At 40.8% G+C, this 14,522-nt stretch overlaps 1 protein-coding gene across 1 annotated transcript in view; it reads left to right on the plus strand.

Moving 5' to 3' along the window:
- LOC100614447 (rho GTPase-activating protein 23-like) overlaps positions 1 to 12,849 on the plus strand; it is a 77,719-nt gene extending 64,870 nt beyond the window's left edge. The window contains 4 exon segments of the mRNA XM_063788890.1: positions 7,806 to 7,922; positions 11,136 to 11,275; positions 11,661 to 11,886; positions 12,538 to 12,849. Of these exon segments, the coding sequence (XP_063644960.1) occupies positions 7,806 to 7,922; positions 11,136 to 11,275; positions 11,661 to 11,886; positions 12,538 to 12,849 (795 nt within the window).
- The last annotated feature ends 1,673 nt before the right edge of the window (positions 12,850 to 14,522 follow it).

A 14,522-nucleotide genomic window follows, 5' to 3' on the forward strand; every position in this document is an offset into this window, starting at 1 on the left:
AGGAATTCCCTGTTCCATAAATGGTACTGGGACAACTAGCTAGCCATATGACAAAGATTCAAACTGGATATCTGCTTTCAACATATATAAAAATTAACTCAAAATTGATAAAAGATTTAAATGTAAGACATCAAACTATAAAAATCCTTGAAGACAACATGAAAATACTCTTCTCGACACCAGCTTTGACAAATACTTTTTGGCTAAGTATCCAAAAGCAATTGCAACAAAAACAAAAATAGATAAGGAGAGACTAATTTGCTAAAGAGTTACTATGCAGCAAACCAACCAGCTAACCAACCAACCAACCAAACAAACAAACAAAACTATCAGCATAGTAAGCAGACAACCTACAGATTGTGGGAAGTTATTCACAAATGTTGCATCCAACAATGCCCTAATATCCAGAATTGTATTAGTTGGTTTTCATGCTGCTAATAAAGACATACCCAATATTAGGCAATTTATCAAAAAAGAAGAAGAAGAAGAGGTTTGATCCACAGTTCCACAAGGCTAGAGAGGCCTCGCAGTCATGGTGGAATGTGAAAGGCACGTCCCACATGGCAGCAGACAAGAAAAGAGAACTTGTGCAGGAAAATCCCCCTTTATAAAACTATCAGATATTATGAGACATTCACTCTCAAGAGAATAGCATGGGAAAGACCCGCCCCCACGATTTAATTATCTCACAGGGTGTTTATTCCACAATATTAGGAAATTACTGAAGCTCCAATTAAGATGAGAATTGGGTGGGGACACAGTCAAATCATATCATTCTGCCCCTGGCTCCTCCTAAATCTCATGTACACACATTTCAAAATGGATCATGCCTTCCCAACAGTCCCAAATTCTTAACTTATTTCAGCATTAACTGAAATGTCCACATTCCAAGGCCTCATCTGAGACAAGGCAAGTCCCTTCTGCCTATGAGCCTGTAAAATCAAAAGTAAGTTAGTTACTTCCTAGATACAATGGGAGTACAGGTATTGGGTAAATAGAGCAATTCCAAATGGCAGAAATTGGCCAAAACAAAGGGGCTAAAGGCCCTGTACAAGTCCAAAATCCAGTGGGACAGTCAAATCTTAAAGCACAAAAAAGATCTATTTTGACTCCATGTCTCACATCCAGGTCATGCTGATGTAAGTGTTGGGTTCCCATGGTCTTGGGCAGCTATGTGCCTCTGGCTTTGCAGGGTACAGTCTTTCACCCAGCTGCTTTCACTGGCTTGCTCTGAGTGTCCATGGCTTTTCTAGGTGCATGGTGCAAGCTGTTGGTGGATCTACTATTCTGGGGTCTGAATAACTGTGGCCTTCTAATCATAGCTTCACTAGGCAATGCACCAGTGGGGACTCTGTGTGAAAGCACACACCCCACATTTTCTTTCCTCGCTGCCCCTAACAGAGGTTCCCATGTGGGCCCCTCCCTGCAGCCACCTTCTGTCTGGACATCCAGGCATTTACATACATCCTCCGAAATCTGGGCAGAAGTTATTAAACCTCAATTCTTGACTTCTGTGCACCTGCAGGCTCAACACCAAATGGAAGATGCTAAGGCTTGGGGCTTTCACCCCTTGAGGCCACAGCCTGAGTTGTATGTACCTTGGCCCCTTTTAATCATGGCTGGAGCAGCTCCAATGCAAGGAACCGGGTCCCTAGACTGCACACAGCAGAGGGACCCTGAGCCCAGCCCATGAAACCATTTTTTCCTCCTAGGTCTCTGGCTTACAATGGGAGAACCTTCCACAAAAGTCTCTGACATGCCCTGAAACATTTTCTGCATTGTCTTGGTGACCAACATTTGAGTCCTCATTACTTATGTAAATTTATGCAGCTGGTTTGAATTCATCCTAAGAAAATGGGATTTTATTTTCTATTGCATTGTCGGGCTGCAAATTTTCTGAACTTTTATGTTCTACCTCCTTTTTAAAACTGAGTGTGTTTAACAGCACCCAAGTCACACCTTGAATACTTTGTTGCTTAGAATTTTTTACTGCCAGATACCTGGTATCATCTCTCTCAAGCTCAAAGTTCCACAAATCTCTAAGGCAGAGGCAAAATGCCACCAGTATCTTTGCTAAAGCCTAACTAGAGTCAACTTTGCTCCAGTTCCCAACAAGTTCCTCGTCTCCATCTGAGGCCACCTCAGCCTGGATTTTATTGTTCACATCATTATCAGCATTTTGGCCAAAGCCATTCAACAAATCTCTAGAGAGTTTCAAACTTTCACACATTTTTTTCTGTCTTCTTCTGAGCCCTCCAAACTGTTTCATCCTCAGTGTGTTTTCCAGTTCCAAATTCGCTTTTATGTTTTTGAGTATCTTATCAGTAGCACTTCACTCAACTGATACCAATTTACTGTATTAGTTGCTTTTCATGCTGCTGATAAAGACGTACCTGAGACTGGGCATTTACAAGAGAAAGAGGTTTAATAGACTCACACTTCCACGTTGCTGGGGAAGCCTCGAAATCATGGCAGAATGTGAAAGGCACATATCACATGGTGGCATACAAGAGAAGAGAGGACATGCAGGGAAACTCCCCTTTATAAAATCATCAGCAAGAGAGGAGAACTCATGCAGGGAAACTCCCCTTTATCAAATCACCAGATCTCATGAGACTAATTCACTATCATGAGAATAGCATGGGAAAGACCCCCCCCACCATGATTCAATTATCTCCCACGGGGTCCCTCCCACAACACATGGTAATTATGGGAGGGACCCCGTCCCTCCCATATCAATCAAACCATATCAAGAATGTATAGGAAACTTAAACAAATCAAGAATCAAAAGACAAATAACCCCATTAATAAATGGGCAAATAACAAGAACAGACACTTCTGAAAAGAAGACTTACAGGTGGCCAGCAATATTTTAAAAGATTCTCATCATCACTAACCATCAGAAAAATGCAAATAGAAAAATGTTCTAATTTTTGTCACTCTAGGTTAATTTTTTCTGTTTTGAACTTATTTTTGCTATTTTTTAGGTTTATTTATGTAATTTCATGTCTCAAGGTTTTGTCATCATATATATACATATGTACATACTAATACACATATGAATATTTCATATCTGAATCAATCCATAACATCAGTAAATGACAGTTTATTAAGTAATCAGTTTATTATGTGAAATAATGACAATATGTATATTTGTTTTCCTGTTGATGAAATTTAAATTTCTTTCCAACATAAATATTATAAACAAACTGTTATAACTATTTTCATACAAGTTTTTCTGTTTATATTCTCACATATTGATAAAATACGTAGAAATATAAGTATGCATTTTTTTATTATAAGACTGAGTTACATTTTCAGCTTTATGGAGCTAAAGTTGACAAATAAAATTGTATGTATTTAAGGTACACCAGTTGATGTATTGATATACATGGGAAAATGCTGGATGATAAATAAGTAAACAATGCTAAACAGCACTAATTATCAGGGAGATGCAAATTAAAACTGCAATGATATTTCTTAAACCAGTCAGAATGGCTACTATTAAAGAGCCAAAAATAACAGGTATTGGTGAGGATTGAAGGCAAAAGGAACGCTCGGACACTTGTGGTGAGGATGTAGATTAGCACAGCCTCTATGGAAAACAGTATGGAGACTTTTCAAAGAAGTAAAAGTAGAACTACTTTGATTCGATAACCACAAACAACTACCTAAAGGAAAAATAAATCATTATATCAGAATGATAAGCAGACTTTTGTTTTCTTGCAGAACTATTCATAATAGCCCAGTCATCAAACTTAGGAATTAACCTATGCCTAACAACAGATAATTTTATAAAGAAAATGTTACATATATATACATTTAAATACTATCCAGCCATATTAAGGAATGTAATCATATCTTTTGCAGCTACATGGATGGAATTCATCATTATTTTAAGTATAATAATTGAGAAACAGAACATCACACACCACATGTTCTCACTTATAAATGAGAGCTAACTCATATGTGCACAGGGACATAGAGAAAGGAATGATGGACATTGGAGACTCAGAAAGATGGGAGAGCAGAAGGTGGGAGAATGGTGAGAAATTACTTAATGGGTACAATGTACATTATTTGGATCATGGATACATTAAAGCCAAGACTACTATGCAATATATATATGTAACAAAATTGCAGTCACTCCCCACAAATTTATACATATAAAATAAAAACAAATATAATTAAAATATGATTATTAACAGTTGATCAACAATACTGAAAATTAAAATTGTGACCAATAAATGAAAATAATGTTAGTTGAACTTCAAATTTTAAAACATTTTCTACTCAAGTGACTATCAAGAAAATTGAGGACAAGCTGCAAAGGAGAAAATATTTGCAAGTCATATATCTACCAATGTAATTATAATATGAACCGGCAAACCTCGAAGATGTACAGATGACACACCAGCATATGAATGTGATTTTCCACTAGAGAACTGCAAATCAAGACCAAAAGGAGACACTACCATAGACTTTCTAGAAAGACAAAAAATAAAGAAGAAATACTGACAATATCAGCGTCGGTGAAGAAGGCAGGCACCCTAGAGACTAATATATTGCTAATGGGAATGCAAAATGAAACAGTTTCTGGGAAAATCATTTACAGTTTCCTATAAAATTAAACATGTCCTTAATCCATGACCTAGAACTCTCACTCCTAAGTATGTCCTACAAAGGATTAAAATCATATGTTCACACACATGTATTCAGATGTTTAACATTTTGTGTGTGTGTGTGTGTGGTGTGTGTATGTTAGAAACTAAAAACAACATGAATGTCTTTGAAAATGTGACATAAAGCATTACAGGTGAACTCCAGACTTTCTTCTGAGTGACAGAAGGCCTGCCTGAAAGATCCCCAGAGACACAGTTGTGGATTTCACTGTCACCCCCACATGTCATTGGTTTGGGCTGGGCTCTCTCTGTCTCTTCCCTGACTAGGACCAGATGTTGAGCTCCACTACTTGCAGTTGGAAGTTTATATTTTCAACAATGCACTGAGGTCTAAGTTGCTCTACAGATGGAACCAAACAAACATGGGCGCCTTTGAACAAACAGTGCCTGACATTTGTACTGATCCCAGGAGAACTCTTCCCAGCTCTCTTTCTTCTTGGTTCTCTCCTGCAGGCCAGCAGCCCTGCAGTTTAGCCTGGATCTCCCATGCATTCACCCATCTCCGTCCAAGTGCATTTTACCACAGCCTCCACCGTTTTTGAAGCAACTCTTGGGCTTTGTAATTCTCCACACTCTGTTGTAAATGAAGTCAGGTCCTTCAAGACCAGATTCGGGACTCTATTTTATGACCAAATTTCAGCCTCACCCCCGCTCCTGAGACAGAGCTCCAAGATAAGATTCTGCAGGTGGAGATTAGGAGTGTTTTTCTTCTTCAATGTAGGAGCTGAGTGCTCAGTGCAGGGTTGGGGAGAAACTTTCCACTTTATCAGCATGCAGCTCCTGCTGGGGTAGACCTTCTTCCATAGAAGCAGGGTTGGGAACCAGGGGGCCAACGTCTTCAGTGCTGCTGCACCCAGGGCAGAGCCTTCATCCATCAGTGAGGCTGTGTGGAAGAAGTGAGTCTCTGGTTCTCAGTAGCTCTTGTCCAGAACTGAGCCTCAGCAGCATGTTCTGTCGGCCCCAGTGTCCTGGCCCCTAGGGAGCAGCATCCTAAAATGGGAGCTAGCATATTTGAGAATAACAACATCTACACATTCAGAAGCTCTTTGGTTTTCTTTCCAGCTAATATAATTTCCTCTTTTTTGTGTAGCAACCTGTACACATGCATACTGATGCATAGAGACCTATGACACTTTTTTCTCGATAAGTAAAAAATTATTGGTCACTGTGATCTTTTCTCCAAGTTCACCATTTCCCTGAAGGTGAGCACAGGTCCTTCTGCATGTGTTCAAACAAAAGGCCCAGAGACTACCTGGTAAGTGAGGTGCTCACCTGGTTCTGGATGTTTGGTCTGTCTCCTCCCCTCTGTTGCCCCACACAAGGTCAGCCCACCCTTTCCAGGTCCGAAGAAGACAGCACAGTTTTGTCCTGATTATATGACTCACCCAGCTTCTGATGATTCTCCTGTTGCCAGCGTCCATGGAGGCAGATTATTTATTATGTAATTCACTAAACTAATATCAAATAACAAAGCTGTAATGCCCCACACCCAAAGGTATGTTCATGCAATTCAGTGGAGGAGAGGGCCTTTCAGAGATATAAGGATCGAGCTAGATTGGTCAATATATGAATGAGGACACTAGACTTGATTGTCGTTGTCCTGCCCCATGTCACAGGTGTGATCTGTCAGGGCAGAAGCAGAGTTCCTTGTGTGCTCAGATGAGAGGGGTCACGGAGGATCTCTCTGGTTCCCAGGAAAGGTAATTGCAGTAATCTTGGTGATGTGACTATTCTCCAGTGCTGACCTATTATAGAGTTTGCATATGAAATTGTCACTGCAATCCCCAATCTACATCTTTTAACACGGAAGTGTACAGAGGTCAGGCCACATCCTCAGGATCACACATTAAGGAGAATGGAGATCTGCCCCATTGCTTTCTCCTAAGATCTCCAATAGATCTCAGGATTCAAAACGACTCAGAAGGAAAGGTCTCAGGTGCTTCTGTTAAAATCACCCACTTCCTGGGACCGGAAGTTTCCCTCTAACCACGATGGATAAAAATAAATCACACTCTTGATCTTTTCCACATCCAAAGAGTCCTGAAGGCAGAGCTGATTGATATCCTCACAGATAGACTACTGCCTTTCAGAGGTGAACTTGGTATTCAAGTTCCAGCAATTCTGAGAATTCAAGGACACCTCCATCTCTCCACTACTTTGCACCTCACCTAAAAACAGCTTTCTTGTTAGAGTGTCTTGTTTCCTGATGTAAATACATCACAAAATTATTTTCAATAGAGTGAGAAATAAAACCCAAGCTTATTCAAAACACAAATTCTTTGGAAATTATTTTGAGAGCTGGGAGTTCATGAAGAACTCCTAATTGCTATGCCAACCCTTCATTGCTATTGTCAGTCTTATGAGAAAATCAGCGCCAATCACACATCACAGGCCAAATCAGTAAAGTAAAAGTCTTCTATTAAAGATCTTAGGATCTCAGGTAGATGCTGAAGACACTGTCTCAGGAGCACCCAGCAGATCTCATAGCTTGTCCATAGGCCCTGCTGGACACTCACATGGGACATCCATCAGTCTCTTTCTCAGAGCCACCAGTGGTCTGTGCGGGTGGCTGATGAGACCAGAATGAGGCAAAGGCATCTGCTCAGTGTCATAGTGATGGTCCAAGAAATGATCCAGATTGTCTCCATGCTAATCAAATATGGGTTCACTGTGAGGAACGCGTCCTGTGGGTGCTGGTTCTTCAGTGAAAGGACCTCTGTCCACAAAGTGTTTGGAAATGGAGCAGGGCATGCATTTCCTCAAGTGGGATTAGGACTTGGACCATCACCATCTCACTTTTGTATGGCTGATGTGCCATTTATCCTCTCTTTCTTGTCCTGAATCAGGTCTTGAGTTATGAAATTCTCTGAATCATGAATATGCAAATATCATGAGATCCACTGAGATTAAATATGGTTATTCCTGTGCCCTGAGAGCATCACCCAACAACCACATCCCTCCTCTAGAGAAGTTGCTGAGAACACAGCTCCTCACCATGGACTGGACCTGAAGGATCATTTTTTTGGTGGCAGCAGCTACAGGTAAAGGACCACCTACTCCGAAGGATGAGAGGACTCTTTTCAGTCAAAAAGAATTTCATCCACTCCTGTATTCTCTCCACAGGTGCCCAATTCCAGGTGCAGCTGGTGCAGTCTGGGGCTGAAGGAGGAAGCTTGGGGCCTCAGTGAAGGTGTCCCGCAAAGCTCTGGATACACCTTCACCAGCTACGATATTCACTGTGTGCGACAGGCCCCTGGATAAGGGTTTGAATGGATGGGAGGGATCTACTCTGGCAATGGTAACACAGGCTATGCACAGAAGTTTCAGGGCAGAGTCACCATGACCAGGGACATGTCCATGAGCACAGCCTACATGGAGCTGAACAGTCAGAGATCTGAGGACATAGATGTGTACTACTGTGCGAGACACACAATGTGAAAACCCACATCCTGAGACAGTCAGAAATCCTGAGGGAGGTGGCAGCAGTGCTGGGCTTGAGAGATGACAGGGATTTTATTTGCTTTAAAGACTTTTTTTAGAAAGCGAGTTTAAGTCATTGCTGAAAAAAGGAAAATAGAAATGTGTATGGACTCTAATTATGTGGGAAATTTTCCATACAACTTTTATTCTGTAAGCAAAATTCAGGGAGTGGAAAACAAATCAAATTAATAAAACCAATAATAGAATTCCTCTGAAAATGTTAGTGCGAGCATAAGTTTTGGAACGGGTGTTGTAAATGTTTTGGAGCACAGCTGCTAGATCACATTTTAACTCTACACTTACCTCCATTATATAAAATATCAAAATGTTTTAATGTTTTCCATTTTGTGCAATTATAATTTTGTGTTCATGCCAGCAATGCATGATAGATCTTGTTCTTCCGCATCCTCATTGCCATTTGGCACTATGAGTATTGCGTATTTTAACTATTCTAATAGATTAGTAGTGATATCTCATTGTTGTTTAAACGCACATATTTCTAATTAAAATTTTGTATTTAATTATCTCATATAATTGTGATGAAGTGTCTCCTATGGTATGTGGATTATTTTTTATTGCATTGTTTCTTTTTGATCAGTTGTAAGTTTCCTTATATACCCATTATATAAGTCACTCACGAAGTTAACAAAAAATTGATTAACAAATATGTGTTTTACAAGTGTATTCTCCAAATTGTAGTTGTTGTTTTACTCCCATATCAGTGTCTGTGGCAGAAAAATATTTATATACGTGTGTGTGTGTGCATATATATATAGTGTGTGTGTGTATGTGTGTAAACTTACATAAAATAATTATTTCATAGCTCATACTTTCGGCATGATATCTAAAAACTAATTATGAATTCCACTAACAGGATTTTTCTCTTGTCTCTAATCTCAGGCCACAATCACAGCATAATTATTTGAATTTCTCCTATTTAATGAGAAGATTATTAAGATGTTTAGAATTCTTCTGAATGGAAGGTGCCTTTTTTCTAATTTTCTTTATTCAATAATCTGTTAATATTGGTGTTGGCTCATGAATGTTTATTTTTTACTATGGAGAAGATCAGGTGCTACATTATTTATTTTATCGCTCAAATCACCACAGGTTTTTTTTAGGTTCTGTGAGCTCATTTAGTTTGGATTCTGTATTTTTACAGCATGCCCCATCCTTTTGTTTTTGATCACTTCCCTATTTCCTGGTGTTACAAGAAATACTAAGCTCATTATCTCTATTATCTTTTCTACACATAGAATCAGTTATTTCTCCAAGGATTGCTGGTCCTTGATATTAAAGAATTATATTAAAACACAAAATTATGATGTTGGGTGTGTGTGTTGTTAATGTACTGTCAGTGTTTCTAGAATCTCTAAGCTAACAGGCCTAGAAAATGTGTATGTATATATTAACCCATGTTAATGGACCCATCTAATCTATTTATGTATCCAATCTTCTGTATGTTTATTGCATCAAATTTTAGAACACTGGTATCTACAATCTACTATGATGATACATGAATGTTTCAAGCTTTCCTTCCTTGCCTGTCCATAACCACCTACTGCAAAGTGAGGAACCCCTCCCATCATTTGCCATTCATTCAATTTGTTGTACAATTTAGAATATATGCATCATGGTATTAGAATTGTTAACTTGTACCCCTGTTGGAAGTATGTTTATTGACTAGAAAAAAGTGTTTAAGTGCAGTTTCTTTATACTTTAGATTTACAGAACACCCTGACTTCTAAGTTATATAGGTGAGAAACTTTATGTGCCACCTTCTTCAGTGAGGTTATTTGAAATATGTTGTATACATTTTATTTGACATTCTGTAAAAGACAAAACTGTAGATGTCATAAATATATGAGGATTTTCTAGAAATTTAGAGAGAGGGTATGCATTAGGAGAAACAGGTACTGTTTGCAAACAGTGAAACTTTTTTATGATCTGCAGTAGTGAACGCATGACACAATTTTTTAATTCTCATAATTCTATGATGTAAACTATGAATCTAAATATATACAACTTACAAAATTATGTAGCACATCATGAACCCCAGGATAAAATGCAGAGTGTATAAAAATAAAATATCAAATACATTTACACCATGTGGGCAGGGAATTGCATGAGATGCAGGCAACAAAGAATGAAGTAACTTTCCCCATTTGCACATAAGATGTTTCCATTCACAAGAGACCTTTCTTTTATCAGGTTCATGTGCAACCAAGTTTCCCTGCTGACAAGCAATTAATCCAGATGATTCGCATCTTCCTTTGACTGAGAAAGATTTCCCTCAAACTTCAGCTCAGTCCAGGCACACACCGTCTCTGAATGGGCATTTACCATCAGACAATGCCCACACCTGTCCCCACGTGGACCTTTCCCTCAGACAAACGCATCCTCAGGTTGACTCTTCCCTCAGACAAGCACCCCTGTCTTCATGTGAACTCTTCCCTCAGATAAGCACACATGTCCCCACATTGACTTTTTCCTCAGACAAGCACATATAGCTGACAACGAACAGTTATGTGGCAAGATGAGCTTAGGATAGTGGTAATTATGGACTCCAGCTCTGATAGTTTGTAGAAATTGTTGTTTTTAAAATTCTAACTGAAGACTTTCCTTTATTGTAGAAGACAGTCCTTTACAGCTCTAATTGCACAGCCTACAGGCAGGAGTCCATTTCCTCTGGGCAAGGTTTATTTTTATTTGTTTACTGTACTTATTTGTTGATAAATATTGATACTATAAAGATACCCTATAGGGGTCCACATACGAGAAAAAAAAGAGTAATGGGCAGATCAACCCTGAACATCCAGTCCCAGGAATCCTTTCACCCTGCCCTCCCTGGAATCCAGAGACAGAGATGGGAAGAGGCCTGCTGAGCAGTGCACTCATGTCCCCAGGGAGAAAGACATGGAAATGAAGCCCCTCCTCTGCAAATGAAAAGTAGCTCATCCCCTGTTCCTGTAGATCCTGGTGAGGAGCCACCCCACATCTGTGCCCTTCCTTAGTGTCCACACCATGGGGTCTGTGCTGATCTGGGCTTCTCTTGTCATCACTCTCAATATCCAGGTTCCCCATGGATCAGGCCCTGCTGTGGCTGCTCAAAGGTGGGGCTATTCTCAGTCTGTTGCTTCTGTGTTTGCAGAAGTCCCCTGTGAAGTTAACTAACGGAGTCAGACAGAGAAATACTACAGACCAGGAATTCTGCCTTTTCTGCAAAGCCTCTGGATTCACTTTCACTGAAAACAGCATAAGCTTGATCCAGCAGGCTTCATGACAGGGGTGGGTGTGGGTAATAACAATAATTCAAATGGAAGTTCTCAGTGGGACTCTCCTTGAGTAAAAAGATGATTAACAATCCTCAAATACACTCAGTTCAGGAGATTCTCTTTTAAGATGATTAACCTGAGAGCTCAGGAAAAGTCCGTGTATTACTTTGAGGGACACAGTGAGGGGACATCTGAGTGAGCTCAGACACCAACCTCCCTGCAGGGGGACAGGAGGGGACTGCCTGGTAGATGCTTCTCAGAACCACCAGGGGGTGCTCAGGACATCAGGAGGCACTAAGAACCATCAGGGGATGCTCAGGACACCAGGGGGTGCTCAGGACACCATGGGTTACTCAAAACCACCAGGGGGTGCTCAGAACCACCATGGGGCACTGATGACAAGAAGGGATGTTCAGAACCACCTGGGGGTGTGGAGCCTCAGGAAAACAGTGGGTGCTCAGAACCACCAGGGGGCACTCAGGACACTGGGGCGGGGGTCACTCAGAACCACCAGGGGGCACTCCAGACACGGTGGTGAGGGGTAGCTCAGGATAGCAGGGGTGCTCAGAACCACCAGGGGGCGCTCAGGACACTGGGGGTGTGTGTCGGGGGGGGGTCACTCAGAACCACCAGGGGGCACTCCAGACACAGTGGTGAGGGGTAGCTCAGGATAGCAGGGGTGCTCAGAACCACCAGGGAGCGCTCAGGACACTGGGGTGGGGGGGGGGTCACTCAGAACCACCAGGGGGCACTGCAGACACAGTGGTGAGGGGTAGCTCAGGATAGCAGGGGTGCTCAGAACCACCAGGGGGCACTCAGGACACTTGGTGGGGGTCACTCAGAACCACCAGGGGGCACTGGAGACACCAGGGAGCCCTCAGGACACTAGGGGGAGCTCAGAAACACCAAAGGGCAATCAAGACACCAGGGGGATCTCAGAACCACCAGGAGGTGCTCAGGACACCAGGGGTGTCAGAACCACTAGGGTGTGCTCAGAACCACCAGGGGGCCCTCAGGACCCCAGGGGATGCTCAGATCCACTAGGGGGATCTTAGGACCCCAGGGGGCTCAGAACCACTAGGGGGTTTTGAGGACACCAGGGGGCGCTCAGGACACCAGGGGGTGCTCAGAACCACCAGGGGGTACTCAGGAAACCAGGGGACTCAGAACCACTAGGGAGCACTCAGGACATGAGGAGGCACTCAGGACATGAGGAGGCACTCAGAACCACCGGGGACGATCGGGACACCAGGTGGTTCAGAACCACTAGGGTGTGCTCAGAACCACCAGGGGTGCTCAGAACCCCAGGGGGGCGCTCAGGACACCAGGGGCATCTCAGAATAACCAGGCCGTGCTCAGGACACCTGGGGGGTGCTCAGGACCTCCAGGGGCGCACAGGATGCAAAGGATAGCTCAGAAACTACAGGGGGCGATCAGAACACCAGGGTGCGTTGAGGACAAGGGGCTCACAGGACACAACGATGTGCTTAGTAAACCAGGGGTTGCTCACAACCACCAGGGGGTACTCAGGACACCAGGGGGTGCTCAGGAAACCAGGGAGCAGTGAGGACACCAAGGGGCACTGAGGACACCACTGCTCCCTTAGGAGGCAGCTCCAAATCAGGTCCCTGAGTGGGAGCAGGGAGGAGGGTTCCTCTTGTATCTTGCCACTAACATGTTGGGAGTTTTTCTGCTTCCTTTGTGGTTTCAATCATTGGCAGATTCTTCAGTATAAAGCAGAGCAAGTATAAAGCTCTGCTTTCTAGTATTGTGTCATGTTTTTGGCTTTGGATGCTACCAGAATTACGTTGTACTTTGAGAGGATTCATTCATGGTGTGTGCAATAGTGAATGAAAGCGGTAATTTTAGGGGTGGCTTTGAAAGCTATGTTAGGTGTGGCTGAGGGCAGTTTACAGGAAATGGTCATCACTATAGAAGGCTACTCATTTCTTTGCACATTTGCATAAGCAATTGTACTTTATGAATTAAAAACTGCATGTTTTCTTGGCCCTTTTTCTTAAATGGTCCCACTCTAAGGGCAGTAATGTAATCAAGCTGTGTTTCAAAGACCTCCAATCAAGTTAAGTCTGTTTAGTGAAATGCTTTGTAAAGAAAATGTACATCTATTTTTTAGAGTCACCTTTACATTTTACATTGCTTTACAAATATTAATTTGGTAAATTTAGACTCATAATTGTCTTCAGTAATTTAAAATCTTAAACTCATGTCATGTTAAATTAAGTAATCCTAGGCTTCTCACTGTGAATTAGGGTTACTAAAAATTAGAATAGTAAGAGAGTATAATCAATTTATGGTGAAGTTTATAAAGAAAGATAAGGATATGTTTTTGGCTTAAAAATATTTTGTTTTCCAGTTTACAGGGCCTTTCTACTGGTTTTAAGATGACAACCACTGTTTACATCTAACCCTTTTTTGTTGAACATCTGTTGAGTTTGTATTGATATTCCATAGCTAGAGTTTTAAAGTAAAAGCTCTAGTATCTTTGTATTAGTGTGAATGTGTGCTTGTATGTATTATGTACATATATATATATTTTGTTTGTTATGTGTTATGGCTACAAGGTACAAAATCAACTTTAAAATAAATAACTATTTTAAATTAAGTCAATGAGCCCTAATGCATCTGAAGTACATGTAACTTAAATAAATATGTAATAAATAAGCTGGCTTCAAAATTATTGGTAAAATAAAATTAGAAATATTTTAACAATTATCAGAATACCTTATGGTTTATATCAATTGATCAAGTGATTTTATATTTAAAATTTCAGCTGGATGTTATATGGTGTGAAACATTTCTATGAAGATCATAAAATTATTAACCTAGTTAAAACCAGAATGATCTTTGTAATTTGACAAATAAGATGTTTAATATTATTGTTTTAATAAAAAACAGGTAAATAGTTATTGGAAATACAATCATTTATTTAATAAGAATTTTACTTAGGTAAACACCTGAAATTCATGGGTTATAATATGGATAACAGGGAAAAAACTTTAAAGGATGAGTATTATAGTTTTCATAAATGATCTAGGTAAGCTATTTAAAAAATAAATTAAGTTAA

Source organism: Pan troglodytes, chromosome 12 (assembly GCF_028858775.2).
Source record: "Pan troglodytes isolate AG18354 chromosome 12, NHGRI_mPanTro3-v2.0_pri, whole genome shotgun sequence".
NCBI classification, from domain to species: domain Eukaryota; kingdom Metazoa; phylum Chordata; class Mammalia; order Primates; family Hominidae; genus Pan; species Pan troglodytes.